This window comes from Oncorhynchus nerka, linkage group LG3, assembly GCF_034236695.1.
Source record: "Oncorhynchus nerka isolate Pitt River linkage group LG3, Oner_Uvic_2.0, whole genome shotgun sequence".
Lineage (NCBI taxonomy): Eukaryota > Metazoa > Chordata > Actinopteri > Salmoniformes > Salmonidae > Oncorhynchus > Oncorhynchus nerka.
Window position 1 is genome coordinate 86,576,534 of NC_088398.1, and position 15,221 is coordinate 86,591,754.

Sequence of the window (15,221 nt, forward strand, 5' to 3'; positions counted from 1 at the left end):
AAGTCTTGGCGTTAGTCTGGGGGTCCCCTAGGAGAGGCTTGTCCTAGAGTAAGTCTTGGCGTTAGTCTGGGGGTCCCCTAGGAGAGGCTTGTCCTAGAGTAAGTCTTGCCGTTAGTCTGGGGGTCCCCTAGGAGAGGCTTGTCCTAGAGTAAGTCTTGGCGTTAGTCTGGGGAGTCCCCTAGTAGAGGCTTGTCCTAGAGTAAGTCTTGGCGTTCGTCTGCTACCTACCTTCTCTATGAGGTCCAGACACTCTGCATTCTCCTTCCAGTCTATAGCTTCCCACTGCATCCCCTCTCTGAGGAAACAACACAACTCATACATGAACAGTGAGTTATGGAGACAGTGGTTGTATTGTCCACAGGTTCATGTGATGAAATGAGCTGTGACCAGGCTGCTGGCGTCCCATTTAAAACATTTGGCAGCGTGCCTGCATATCTAGAACAACATGGTCACACCCAAACAACCCCCAGATAGGAAACAAAATGGTGCTCTGTTGTGTCCCAAATGGCACTCAATTTCCTATATAGTGAGAGCAGTATGGCCCTTTGTTAAAAGTAGTGCACTACATAAGGAATAAAATGTAATTTAGGACACAGCCATGTCGGGTAACCAACCTGTTGTACTCCAGCTGTTCCAGGGAGAAGATGTGTTTGTTGAAGTATTCCTGGAGCTTCTCGTTGGCGTAGTTGATGTTGAACTGTTCAAACCTGTTCACCTAGAGGATGGAAATATAAACCATATCATCACTACTATCCTAGCCTGGTCCCAGATCTACAACAGAACCATACTATCCTAGCCTGGTCCCAGATCTATAATATCAATAACAGAACCATACTATCCTAGCCTGGTCCCAGATCTATAACAGAACCATACTATCCTAGCCTGGTCCCAGATCTATAACAGAACCATACTATCCTAGCCTGGTCCCAGATCTATAATATCACTAACAGATCCATACTATCCTAGCCTTGTCCCAGACCTATAACATCACTAACAGAACCACACTATCCTAGCCTGGTCCCAGATCTAAAACAGAACCATACTATCCTAGCCTGGTCCCAAATCTATAACAGAACCATACTATCCTAGCCTGGTTCCAAATCTATAACATAACCATACTATCCCAGCCTGGTCCCAGATCTATAACAGAACCATACTATCCTAGCCTGGTCCCAGATCTATAACAGAACCATTACTATCCTAGCCTGGTCCCAGACCTGTAACATCACTCAGGCTAATCCAACTTCCTTCAAATGCTGCAGGGTCTTTTACTTTAAAAACACAAAGCTACCTCAAAGTTCTCGAAGCCGAAAATGTCGAGGATGCCGATGGACTTGAAGTTGTCCTTCCCTCTGACCTTCTGGTTGATCCGTGTGATGATCCAGGAGAAAGACTGGGCGTACAACGCCATGGCAACCGAGTCCCGAGAGTCCACCGCCTATCAATCAAATGATCAGACAATGAAAGGGTTAATTAATATACAGGCCAAACCAGACGAGTCCAGCTACGTCCCAAACAGCGCCCTATTCCCCTTTAGAGTGCGTTACTTTTGACCAGTGCACTGAATATTAATCTGTCAACAGCGAGTCTCTAGGCCCAGTTAAACTACATCAACAGTGAGTCTCTAGGCCCAGTTAAACTACATCAACAGTGAGTCTCTAGGCCCTGTTAAACTACATCAACAGTGAGTCTCTAGGCCCAGTTAAACTACATCAACAGTGAGTCTCTAGGCCCAGTTAAACTACATCAACAGTGAGTCTCTAGGCCCAGTTAAACTACATCAACAGTGAATCCCAGTTAAACTACATCAACAGTGAGTCTCTAGGCCCAGTTAAACTACATCAACAGTGAGTTACAGTTAAACTACATCAACAGTGAGTTACAGTTAAACTACATCAACAGTGAGTCTCTAGGCCCTGTTAAACTACATCAACAGTGAGTCCCAGTTAAACTACATCAACAGTGAGTCCCAGTTAAACTACATCAACAGTGAGTCTCTAGGCCCAGTTAAACTACATCAACAGTGAGTCTCTAGGTCCTGTTAAACTACATCAACAGTGAGTCCCAGTTAAACTACATCAACAGTGAGTCTCTAGGCCCAGTTAAACTACATCAACAGTGAGTCTCTAGGCCCAGTTAAACTACATCAACAGTGAGTCCCAGTTAAACTACATCAACAGTGAGTCTCTAGGCCCAGTTAAACTACATCAACATTGAGTCTCTAGGCCCAGTTAAACTACATCAACATTGAGTCTCTAGGCCCAGTTAAACTACATCAACAGTGAGTCACAGTTAAACTACATCAACAGTGAGTCTCTAGGCCCTGTTAAACTACATCAACAGTGAGTCTCTATGCCCAGTTAAACTACATCAACAGTGTGTCCCAGTTAAACTACATCAACAGTGAGTCTCTAGGCCCAGTTAAACTACATCAACAGTGAGTCTCTAGGCCCAGTTAAACTACATCAACAGTGAGTCTCTAGGCCCAGTTAAACTACATCAACAGTGAGTCTCTAGGCCCAGTTAAACTACATCAACAGTGTGTCTCTAGGCCCAGTTAAACTACATCAACAGTGAGTCCCAGTTGAACTACATCAACAGTGAGTCTCTAGGCCCAGTTAAACTACATCAACAGTGAGTCCCAGTTAAACTACATCAACAGTGAGTCCCAGTTAAACTACATCAACAGTGAGTCTCTAGGCCCAGTTAAACTACATCAACAGTGAGTCCCAGTTAAACTACATCAACAGTGAGTCCCAGTTAAACTACATCAACAGTGAGTCCCAGTTAAACTACATCAACAGTGAGTCCCAGTTAAACTACATCAACAGTGAGTCCCAGTTTAACTACATCAACAGTGAGTCCCAGTTAAACTACATCAACAGTGAGTCTCTAGGCCCAGTTAAACTACATCAACAGTGAGTCTCTAGGCCCAGTTAAACTACATCAACAGTGAGTCTCTAGGCCCAGTTAAACTACATCAACAGTGAATCCCAGTTAAACTACATCAACAGTGAGTCTCTAGGCCCAGTTAAACTACATCAACAGTGTGTCTCTAGGCCCAGTTAAACTACATCAACAGTGAGTCCCAGTTGAACTACATCAACAGTGAGTCTCTAGGCCCAGTTGAACTACATCAACAGTGAGTCTCTAGGCCCAGTTAAACTACATCAACAGTGAGTCCCAGTTAAACTACATCAACAGTGAGTCTCAGTTAAACTACATCAACAGTGAGTCTCCAGGGCCAGTTAAACTACATCAATAGTGAGTCTCTAGGCCCAGTTAAACTACATCAACAGTGAGTCCCAGTTAAACTACGTCAACAGTGAGTCCCAGTTAAGCTACATCAACAGTGAGTCCCAGTTAAACTACATCAACAGTGAGTCTCTAGGCCCAGTTAAACTACATCAACAGTGAATCCCAGTTAAACTACATCAACAGTGAGTCTCTAGGCCCAGTTAAACTACATCAACAGTGAGTCCCAGTTAAACTACATCAACAGTGAGTCCCAGTTAAACTACATCAACAGTGAGTCCCAGTTAAACTACATCAACAGTGAGTCCCAGTTAAACTACATCAACAGTAAGTTCCAGTTAAACTACATCAACAGTGAGTCCCAGTTAAACTACATCATCAGTGAGTCCCAGTTAAACTACATCAACAGTGAGTCCCAGTTAAACTACATCAACAGTGAGTCCCAGTTAAACTACATCAGTGAGTCCCAGTTAAACTACATCAACAGTGAGTCCCAGTTAAACTACATCAACAGTGTGTTTCTAGGCCCAGTTAAACTACATCAACAGTGAGGCCCAGTTAAACTACATCAACAGTGTGTCTCTAGGCCCAGTTAAACTACATCAACAGTGAGTCTCTAGGCCCAGTTAAACTACATCAACAGTGAGTCTCTAGGCCCAGTTAAACTACAACAACAGTGAGTCCCAGTTGAACTACAACAACAGTGACCCTCTAGGCCCAGTTAAACTACATCAACAGTGAGTCTCCAGGGCCAGTTAAACTACATCAACAGTGTGTCTCTAGGCCCAGTTAAACTACATCAACAGTGAGTCTCTAGGCCCAGTTAAACTACAACAACAGTGAGTCCCAGTTGAACTAGGCCCAGTTAAAACAACAGTCTGACCCTCTAGGCCCAGTTAAACTACATCAACAGTGAGTCTCCAGGGCCAGTTAAACTACATCAACAGTGTGTCTCTAGGCCCAGTTAAACTACATCAACAGTGAGTCTCTAGGCCCAGTTAAACTACATCAACAGTGAATCCCAGTTAAACTACATCAACAGTGAGTCTTTAGGCCCAGTTAATATGTCAACATTGAATTTTGTATTTATTTATTTCATTTAACTAGGCAAGTCAACCACTTCCTATTTACAATGACGGACAACTGGGGCATAGTGGGTTAACTGCCTTGTTCAGGGGCAGAATGACAGATGTTTACCTTGTTAGCCCAACACTCTAACCACTAGGCTAACTGCCGTCCCTACACTCTAACCACTAGGCTACATGCCGTCCCTACTCTAACCACTAAAGGGGTGTTACGGTACAGAGTCAATGTGGAGGCTAAAGGTCCTACTCACATCGGCTGCGGAGAGCGTGATCAAACAGTCTTCCGGTACAGCTGGTGCTCTCATGCAAGTTTCAGTGTTATTTGCCTCGAAGTGAGCATAGAAGTAGTTTATCTCGCCCGGTAGGCTTGTGTCACTGGACAGCTCTCGACTGTCACGTGATTGTAACTGGTTGTAGCTTGTCCCATCAGATAACCTGGCACATATTAGCCCTATGCTAACAACTTGTCCCATCAGATAACCTGGCACACATTAGCCCTATGCTAACAACTTGTCCCATCAGTTAACCTGGCACACATTAGCCCTATGCTAACAACTTGTCCCATCAGATAATCTGGCACACATTAGCCCTATGCTAACAACTTGTCCCATCAGATAACCTGGCACACATTAGCCCTATGCTAACAACTTGTCCCATCAGATAACCTGGCACATATTAGCCCTATGCTAACAACTTGTCCCATCAGATAACCTGGCACATATTAGCCCTATGCTAACAACTTGTCCCATCAGATAACCTGGCACATATTAGCCCTATGCTAACAACTTGATGTACAAGTAACCTCCTGGACAGGATGCTAGTCTATTGCAAGGCCACTAAGTTCCAGGACTATAATTAATCTGTGGGAGTGGGACACATGTTGAATAGAGAATAGAGCTGGACTGGTGGCTCCAGGAACTCCATCAGAGAGCAGAGGAATGGCTGTTTGTCCAGGTTATGACCAGGAATATGGGTTAGATGTTAGGATGGCTGTTTGTCCAGGTTATGACCAGGGATATGGGTTAGACGTTAGGATGGGTGTTTGTCCAGGTTATGACCAGGGATATGGGTTAGATGTTAGGATGGCTGTTTGTCCAGGTTATGACCAGGGTTAGACGTTAGGATGGCTGTTTGTCCAGGTTATGACCAGGGATATGGGTTAGACGTCAGGACGGCTGTTTGTCCAGGTTATGACCAGGGATATGGGTTAGACGTTAGGATGGCTGTTTGTCCAGGTTATGACCAGGGATATGGGTTAGACGTTAGGATGGCTGTTTGTCCAGGTTATGACCAGGGTTAGACGTTAGGATGGCTGTTTGTCCAGGTTATGACCAGGGATAAGGGTTAGACATCAGGATGGCTGTTTGTCCAGGTTATGACCAGGGATATGGGTTAGACGTTAGGACGGCTGTTTGTCCAGGTTATGACCAGGGATATGGGTTAGACGTTAGGATGGCTGTTTGTCCAGGTTATGACCAGGGTTAGACGTCAGGACGGCTGTTTGTCCAGGTTATGACCAGGGATATGGGTTAGACGTTAGGACGGCTGTTTGTCCAGGTTATGACCAGGGATATGGGTTAGATGTTAGGATGGCTATTTGTCCAGGTTATGACCAGGGATATGGGTTAGATGTTAGGACGGCTGTTTGTCCAGGTTATGACCAGGGTTAGACGTTAGGATGACTGTTTGTCCAGGTTATGACCAGGGTTAGACGTTAGGATGGCTGTTTGTCCAGGTTATGACCAGGGATATGGGTTAGGATGGCTGTTTGTCCAGGTTATGACCAGGGATATGGGTTAGACGTTAGGATGGCTGTTTGTCCAGGTTATGACCAGGGATATGGGTTAGACGTTAGGATGGCTGTTTGTCCAGGTTATGACCAGGGATATGGGTTAGACGTCAGGATGGCTGTTTGTCCAGGTTATGACCAGGGTTAGACGTTAGGACGGCTGTTTGTCCAGGTTATGACCAGGGTTAGACGTCAGGATGGCTGTTTGTCCAGGTTATGACCAGGGATATGGGTTAGACGTTAGGATGGCTGTTTGTCCAGGTTATGACCAGGGATATGGGTTAGACGTTAGGATGGCTGTTTGTCCAGGTTATGACCAGGGATATGGGTTAGACGTTAGGATGGCTGTTTGTCCAGGTTATGACCAGGGATATGGGTTAGACGTTAGGATTTCTGTTTGTCCAGGTTATGACCAGGGATATGGGTTAGACGTCAGGATGGCTGTTTGTCCAGGTTATGACCAGGGATATGGGTTAGACGTTAGGATGGCTGTTTGTCCAGGGTTAGACGTCAGGACGGCTGTTTGTCCAGGTTATGACCAGGGATATGGGTTAGACGTTAGGACGGCTGTTTGTCCAGGTTATGACCAGGGATATGGGTTAGATGTTAGGATGGCTATTTGTCCAGGTTATGACCAGGGATATGGGTTAGATGTTAGGACGGCTGTTTGTCCAGGTTATGACCAGGGTTAGACGTTAGGATGACTGTTTGTCCAGGTTATGACCAGGGTTAGACGTTAGGATGGCTGTTTGTCCAGGTTATGACCAGGGATATGGGTTAGGATGGCTGTTTGTCCAGGTTATGACCAGGGATATGGGTTAGACGTTAGGATGGCTGTTTGTCCAGGTTATGACCAGGGATATGGGTTAGACGTTAGGATGGCTGTTTGTCCAGGTTATGACCAGGGATATGGGTTAGACGTCAGGATGGCTGTTTGTCCAGGTTATGACCAGGGTTAGACGTTAGGACGGCTGTTTGTCCAGGTTATGACCAGGGTTAGACGTCAGGATGGCTGTTTGTCCAGGTTATGACCAGGGATATGGGTTAGACGTTAGGATGGCTGTTTGTCCAGGTTATGACCAGGGATATGGGTTAGACGTTAGGATTTCTGTTTGTCCAGGTTATGACCAGGGATATGGGTTAGACGTCAGGATGGCTGTTTGTCCAGGTTATGACCAGGGATATGGGTTAGACGTTAGGATGGCTGTTTGTCCAGGTTATGACCAGGGATATGGGTTAGATGTTAGGATGGCTGTTTGTCCAGGTTATGACCAGGGATATGGGTTAGATGTTAGGACGGCTGTTTGTCCAGGTTATGACCAGGGATATGGGTTAGACGTCAGGATGGCTGTTTGTCCAGGTTATGACCAGGGTTAGACGTCAGGATGGCTGTTTGTCCAGGTTATGACCAGGGATATGGGTTAGATGTTAGGATGGCTGTTTGTCCAGGTTATGACCAGGGTTAGACGTTAGGATGGCTGTTTGTCCAGGTTATGACCAGGGTTAGACGTTAGGATGGCTGTTTGTCCAGGTTATGACCAGGGTTAGATGTTAGGATGGCTGTTTGTCCAGGTTATGACCAGGGATAAGGGTTAGACATCAGGATGGCTGTTTGTCCAGGTTATGACCAGGGATAAGGGTTAGACGTTAGGACGGCTGTTTGTCCAGGTTATGACCAGGGATATGGGTTAGATGTTAGGATGGCTGTTTTTCCAGGTTATGACCAGGGTTAGACGTCAGGATGACTGTGGCTCCTGTCTGGTCCAAAGTAGTGCACTATATAATGGATAGGATGCCATTTGGGATAGATATATATATATGAATGAGAGAAAATAAGTATTTTTACTGTTAAATTCAAAATCGTTTTTTGTTGATTTTGTTTTGTGTCGTCTCAGTTTATTTCACTTACTTTGGCAATGTAAACCCATTTCCCATGCCAATAAAGCCCCTTTGAATTGAATTGAGGGAGAGAGAGAAATACGGGTCTAATCTGGACTGAGCTATTTGTTTTAATCATGAAAAGCTTTCTTGTGTTCCTCGTGTGGTCGTCACAATTACCCCGGAAATTACCCCGGCTCTGTCTGCATGGGTCTGTCTGCATGTCTCTGTCTGCATGTCTCTGTCTGCATGTCTCTGTCTGCATGTATCTGTCTGCATGTCTCTGTCTGCATGGCTCTGTCTGCATGGGTCTGTCTGCATGTGTCTGTCTGCATGGGTCTGTCTGCATGTGTCTGTCTGCATGGGTCTCCCAGTCTGTGGCATTAGAAAGGTCAGGCTCTGTCTGCATGGGTCTGTCTGCATGGGTCTGTCTGCATGGGTCTCCCAGTCTGTGTCATTAGAAAGGTCAGGCTCTGTCTGCATGGGTCTCCCAGTCTGTGTCATTAGAAAAGGTCTCAGTCCATTAGAAAGGTCAGGCTCTGTCTGCATGGGTCTCCCATGGGTCTGTGTGTCATTAGAAAGGTCAGGCTCTGTCTGCATGGGTCTCCCAGTCTGTGTCATTAGAAAGGTCAGGCTCTGTCTGCATGGGTCTCCCAGTCTGTGTCATTAGAAAGGTCAGGCTCTGTCTGCATGGGTCTCCCAGTCTGTGTCATTAGAAAGGTCAGGCTCTGTCTGCATGGGTCTCCCAGTCTGTGTCATTAGAAAGGTCAGGCTCTGTCTGCATGGGTCTCCCAGTCTGTGTCATTAGAAAGGTCAGGCTCTGTCTGCATGGGTCTCCCAGTCTGTGTCATTAGAAAGGTCAGGCTCTGTCTGCATGGGTCTCCCAGTCTGTGTCATTAGAAAGGTCAGGCTCTGTCTGCATGGGTCTCCCAGTCTGTGTCATTAGAAAGGTCAGGCTCTGTCTGCATGGGTCTCCCAGTCTGTGTCATTAGAAAGGTCAGGCTCTGTCTGCATGGGTCTCCCAGTCTGTGTCATTAGAAAGGTCAGGCTCTGTCTGCATGGGTCTCCCCTAGTAGAAAGAGGCTCTGTCTGCATGGGTCTCATTCTGTGCATTAGAAGGTCAGGCTCTGTCTGCATGGGTCTCCCAGTCTGTGTCATTAGAAAGGTCAGGCTCTGTCTGCATGGGTCTCCCAGTCTGTGTCATTAGAAAGGTCAGGCTCTGTCTGCATGGGGGAAGAGTCTGTGTCATTAGAAAGGAGGCTCTGTCTGCATGGGGTCTCCCAGTCTGTGTCATTAGAAAGGTCAGGCTCTGTCTGCATGGGTCTCCCAGTCTGTGTCATTAGAAAGGTCAGGCTCTGTCTGCATGGGTCTCCCAGTCTGTGGAGTCATTAGAAAGGTCAGGCTCTGTCTGCATGGGTCTCCCAGTCTGTGTCATTAGAAAGGTCAGGCTCTGTCTCTGCAGTCTGTGAGGTCTCTGTCCATGGGTCTCCCACTGTGTCATTAGAAAGGTCAGGCTCTGTCTGCATGGGTCTCCCAGTCTGTGTCATTAGAAAGGTCAGGCTCTGTCTGCATGGGTCTCCCAGTCTGTGTCTCTTAGAAAGGTCAGGCTCTGTCTGCATGGAGAAGATCCAGTTCTGTTTTATGACATTCCAGAAGATGCATGACTAGTGCAGAAGATGTGTACTGTCCAAGAAGAATAGTTTAACATAATTCAAACCTCAAAGATTTCTATTGGCCTTTCGATGGTGGAAAAGACCACAAATGCAGCAATATATTTAAATATATTTCAAATCTAATCTCTGAACACATCACATTTCTCACATATTCATTCAAATGAGACAGTAGTCTGGACAATTGAAGCCAAAGATGAGAACAATTCTGCTTATGTCCCATGTCCTTTCCAGTTGTGTGTTAGACTGTCACTAGTGCAGAAGATGTGTTACTGTCCCTAGTGCAGAAGATGTGTTACTGTCCCTAGTGGAGAAGATGTGTTACTGTCCCTAGTGCAGAAGATGTGTTACTGTCCCTAGTGCAGAAGATGTGTTACTGTCCCTAGTGCAGAAGATGTGTTACTGTCCCTAGTGCAGAAGATGTGTTACTGTCTCTAGTAGAGAAGATGTGTTAGTGTCTCTAGTAGAGAAGATGTGTTACTGTCTCTAGTAGAGAAGATGTGTTACTGTCTCTAGTAGAGAAGATGTGTTATTGTCTCTAGTAGAGAAGATGTGTTACTGTCTCTAGTGGAGAAGATGTGTTAGTGTCTCTAGTGGAGAAGATGTGTTACTGTCTCTAGTAGAGAAGATGTGTTAGTGTCTCTAGTGCAAAAGATGTGTTACTGTCTCTAGTAGAGGAGATGTGTTAGTGTCTCTAGTAGAGAAGATGTGTTAGTGTCTCTAGTGGAGAAGATGTGTTAGTGTCTCTAGTGCAGAAGATGTGTTACTGTCTCTAGTAGAGAAGATGTGTTATTGTCCCTAGTAGAGAAGATGTGTTACTGTCCCTAGTGGGGAAGATGTGTTACTGTCTCTAGTGGAGAAGATGTGTTACTGTCTCTAGTGGAGAAGATGTGTTAGTGTCTCTAGTGGAGAAGATGTGTTACTGTCTCTAGTGGAGAAGATGTGTTACTGTCTCTAGTGGAGAAGATGTGTTACTGTCTCTAGTGGAGAAGATGTGTTACTGTCTCTAGTGGAGAAGATGTGTTACTGTCTCTAGTGGAGAAGATGTGTTACTGTCTCTAGTGGAGAAGATGTGTTACTGTCTCTAGTGGAGAAGATGTGTAGAAGATGTGTTATTGTCCTTAGTGGAGAAGATGTGTTACTGTCTCTAGTGGAGAAGATGTGTTACTGTCTCTAGTGGAGAAGATGTGTTACGGACCCTAGTGCAAAAGATGTGTTACTGTCTCTAGTGAAGAAGATGTGTTACTGTCCCTAGTAGAGAAGATGTGTTACTGTCTCTAGTGGAGAAGAGTGTCCCTAGTAGAGAAGATGTGTTACTGTCTCTAGTGGAGAAGATGTGTTACTGTCTCTAGTGGAGAAGATGTGTTACTGTCTCTAGTGGAGAAGATGTGTAGAAGATGTGTTATTGTCCTTAGTGGAGAAGATGTGTTACTGTCTCTAGTAGAGAAGATGTGTTACTGTCTCTAGTAGAGAAGATGTGTTACTGTCTCTAGTAGAGAAGATGTGTTACTGTCTCTAGTAGAGAAGATGTGTTACTGTCTCTAGTAGAGAAGATGTGTTACTGTCTCTAGTAGAGAAGATGTGTTACTGTCTCTAGTAGAGAAGATGTGTTACTGTCTCAAGTAGAGAAGATGTGGAGAAGATGTTTTACTGTCTCTAGTAGAGAAGATGTGTTACTGTCTCTAGTAGAGAAGATGTGTTACTGTCTCAAGTAGAGAAGATGTGGAGAAGATGTTTTACTGTCTCTAGTAGAGAAGATGTGTTACTGTCCCTAGTGGAGAAGATGTGTTACTGTCTCTAGTGGAGAAGATGTGTTACTGTCTCTAGTGGAGAAGATGTGTTACTGTCTCTAGTGGAGAAGATGTGTTACTGTCTCTAGTGGAGAAGATGTGTTACTGTCTCTAGTGCAGAAGATGTGTTACTGTCTCTAGTGGAGAAGATGTGTTACTGTCTCTAGTAGAGAAGATGTGTTACTGTCCCTAGTGGAGAAGATGTGTTATTGTCTCTAGTGGAGAAGATGTGTTACTGTCTCTAGTGGAGAAGATGTGTTACTGTCTCTAGTAGAGAAGATGTGTTACTGTCTCTAGTAGAGAAGATGTGTTACTGTCCCTAGTGCAGAAGATGTGTTACTCTCTCTAGTGGAGAAGATGTGTTACCGTCTCTAGTAGAGAAGATGTGTTACTGTCCCTAGTGGAGAAGATGTGTTATTGTCTCTAGTGGAGAAGATGTGTTACTGTCTCTAGTGGAGAAGATGTGTTAATGTCTCTAGTGGCTGTCTCTAGTGGAGAAGATGTGTTACTGTCTCTAGTGGAGAAGATGTGTTACTGTCTCTAGTGGAGAAGATGTGTAGAAGATGTGTTATTGTCCTTAGTGGAGAAGATGTGTTACTGTCTCTAGTGGAGAAGATGTGTTACTGTCTCTAGTGGAGAAGATGTGTTACTGTCTCTAGTGGAGAAGATGTGTTACTGTCTCTAGTGGAGAAGATGTGTTACTGTCTCTAGTAGAGAAGATGTGTTACTGTCCCTAGTAGAGAAGATGTGTTACTGTCCCTAGTGGAGAAGATGTGTTACTGTCTCTAGTAGAGAAGATGTGTTACTGTCCCTAGTGCAGAAGATGTGTTACTGTCTCTAGTGGAGAAGATGTGTTACTGTCTCTAGTAGAGAAGATGTGTTACTGTCTCTAGTGGAGAAGATGTGTTACTGTCTCTAGTGGAGAAGATGTGTTACTGTCTCTAGTGGAGAAGATGTGTTACTGTCTCTAGTGGAGAAGATGTGTTACTGTCTCTAGTGGAGAAGATGTGTTATTGTCCTTAGTGGAGAAGATGTGTTACCGTCTCTAGTAGAGAAGATGTGTTACTGTCCCTAGTGGAGAAGATGTGTTATTGTCTCTAGTAGAGAAGATGTGTTACTGTCTCTAGTGGAGAAGATGTGTTACTGTCTCTAGTGGAGAAGATGTGTTACTGTCTCTAGTAGAGAAGATGTGTTACTGTCTCTAGTGGAGAAGATGTGTTACTCTCTCTAGTAGAGAAGATGTGTTACTGTCCCTAGTGGAGAAGATGTGTTACTGTCTCTAGTGGAGAAGATGTGTTACTGTCTCTAGTGGAGAAGATGTGTTACTGTCTCAGTCTGAACCTCTATTGTGTTACTGACGGAGTTCATTATCACTGGGTTTTATTGTATAAGGAATTGGGCACACAAAGAACAAGAAATGATGCACAGTCACGCAAGGGATTTAGAGAGAGGGAGGCAGATATGGGGGAGAGAGAGAGACAGACAGAGACAGAGAGAGAGGCAGGCATGGGGGACAGAGAGAGAGGCAGGCATAGAGAGGGGACATGGGGGACAGAGAGAGAGAGGCAGGCAGGCATGGGGGACAGAGAGAGAGAGGCGTGGGGGACAGAGAGAGAGAGGCAGGCATGGGGGACAGAGAGAGGCAGGCGGGGGGAACAGAGAGAGAGGAGGCATGGGGGACAGAGAGAGAGAGAGGCAGGCATGGGGGACAGAGGGGCAGGCATGGGGGACAGAGAGAGAGGCAGGCATGGGGGACAGAGAGAGAGAGGCATGGGGGACAGAGAGAGAGAGGCAGGCATGGGGAATAGAGGGGGACAGAGAGAGAGAGGCAGGCATGAGGGGCAGGCATGGGGAGAGAGAGAGAGGCAGGCATGGGGACAGAGAGAGAGAGGCAGGCATGGGGGCACATGGGGGACAGAGAGAGAGAGGCAGCATGGGGAGAGAGAGGCATGCATGGGGGATAGAGAGAGGCAGGCATGCATGGGGGACAGAGAGAGAGAGGCAGGCATGGGGGACAGAGAGAGAGAGGCAGGCATGGGGACAGAGAGAGAGAGGCAGGCATGGGAGGAGAGAGAGAGAGGCAGGCATGGGGGACAGAGAGAGAGAGAGGACAGAGAGAGAGCAGGCATGGGGGACAGAGGAGAGGCAGGCATGGGGACAGAGAGAGAGAGGCAGGCATGGGGACAGAGAGAGCAGGAGGCAGGCATGGGGGACAGAGAGAGAGAGAGGCAGGCAGAGAGAGAGAGAGGCAGGCATGGGGGACAGAGAGAGAGAGGCAGGCATGGGGGACAGAGAGAGAGAGGCAGGCATGGGGGACAGAGAGAGAGAGGCAGGCATGGGGGACAGAGAGAGAGGCAGGCATGGGGGACAGAGAGAGGCATGCATGGGGGACAGAGAGAGAGAGGCAGGCAGAGAGAGGGGACATGGGGGACAGAGAGAGAGAGGCAGGCATGGGGGACAGAGAGGACAGAGAGAGAGAGGCAGGCAGGCATGGGGGACAGAGAGAGAGAGAGACAGAGAGAGCAGGCATGGGGGACAGAGAGAGAGAGGCAGGCATGGGGGACAGAGAGAGAGAGGCAGGCAGAGAGAGAGGCAGGCATGGGGACAGAGAGAGAGAGGCAGGCATGGGAGGACAGAGAGAGAGAGGCAGGCATGGGGGGGGACAGGCATGGGGGACAGAGAGAGAGAGAGCAGGCATGGGGGACAGAGAGAGAGGCAGGCATGGGGACAGAGAGAGAGAGGCAGGCATGACAGAGAGAGAGGCAGGCAGAGAGAGAGAGAGGCAGGCATGGGGGGGGACAGAGAGAGGCAGAGAGAGGCAGGCATGGGGGCAGAGAGAGGGGGCAGAGAGAGCATGGGGGAGAGAGAGAGGCAGGCATGGGGGGGGACAGAGAGAGAGAGGCATGGGGACAGAGAGAGGCAGGCATGGGGGGACAGAGGGACAGAGATAGAGAGAGAGAGGCAGGCATGGGGGACAGAGAGAGAGGCAGGCATGGGGGACAGAGAGAGAGGCAGGCATGGGGGACAGAGAGAGAGGCAGGCATGGGGGACAGAGAGAGAGAGGCAGGCATGGGGAATAGAGAGAGAGAGGCAGGCATGGGGGACAGAGAGAGAGGCAGGCATGGGAGACAGAGAGAGAGAGAGGCAGGCATGGGAGACAGAGAGAGAGAGAGGCAGGCATGGGGGACAGAGAGAGAGAGGCAGGAATGGGGGACAGAGAGAGAGGCAGGCATGGGGGAGGCATGGGGGACAGAGAGAGAGAGGCAGGCATGGGGGACAGCATGGGGGATAGAGAGAGAGAGGCAGGCATGGGGGACAGAGAGAGAGAGGCAGGCATGGGGGAGAGGCAGCATGGGGGAGAGAGAGGCAGGCATGGGGGGGACAGGCATGGGGAGACAGAGAGAGGCAGGCATGGGGGACAGAGAGAGAGGCAGGCATGGGGACAGGACAGCAGAGGCAGAGAGAGAGGCAGGCATGGGGGACAGGGGACAGGCATGGGGGAGAGAGAGAGGCAGGCATGGGGGACAGAGAGAGAGGCAGGCATGGGGGACAGAGAGAGAGAGGCAGTGTAACAAGGCCAATACAGTATAGTCGTGGCCAAAAGTTTTGAGAATGACACTAATATTCATTTTCACAAAGTCTGCTGCCTCAGTTTGTATGATGGCAATTTGCATATACTCCAGAATGTTATGAAGAGTGATCAGATGAATTGCAATTATTTGCAAAGTCTCTCTTTGCCATGCAAATGAACTGA

General features: G+C 47.3%; 1 protein-coding gene across 1 annotated transcript in view; it reads right to left on the reverse strand.

Moving 5' to 3' along the window:
- The window catches only part of LOC115127140 (unconventional myosin-X-like), a 322,940-nt gene that overhangs the window by 185,561 nt on the left and 122,158 nt on the right, over window positions 1-15,221 (reverse strand). The window contains exons 12-14 of the mRNA XM_065016386.1: window positions 1,292-1,438; window positions 615-715; window positions 229-295 (exon numbers count right to left, since the gene is read on the reverse strand). Of these exons, the coding sequence (XP_064872458.1) occupies window positions 229-295; window positions 615-715; window positions 1,292-1,438 (315 nt within the window). The remainder of the gene's footprint in view (window positions 1-228; window positions 296-614; window positions 716-1,291; window positions 1,439-15,221) is intronic.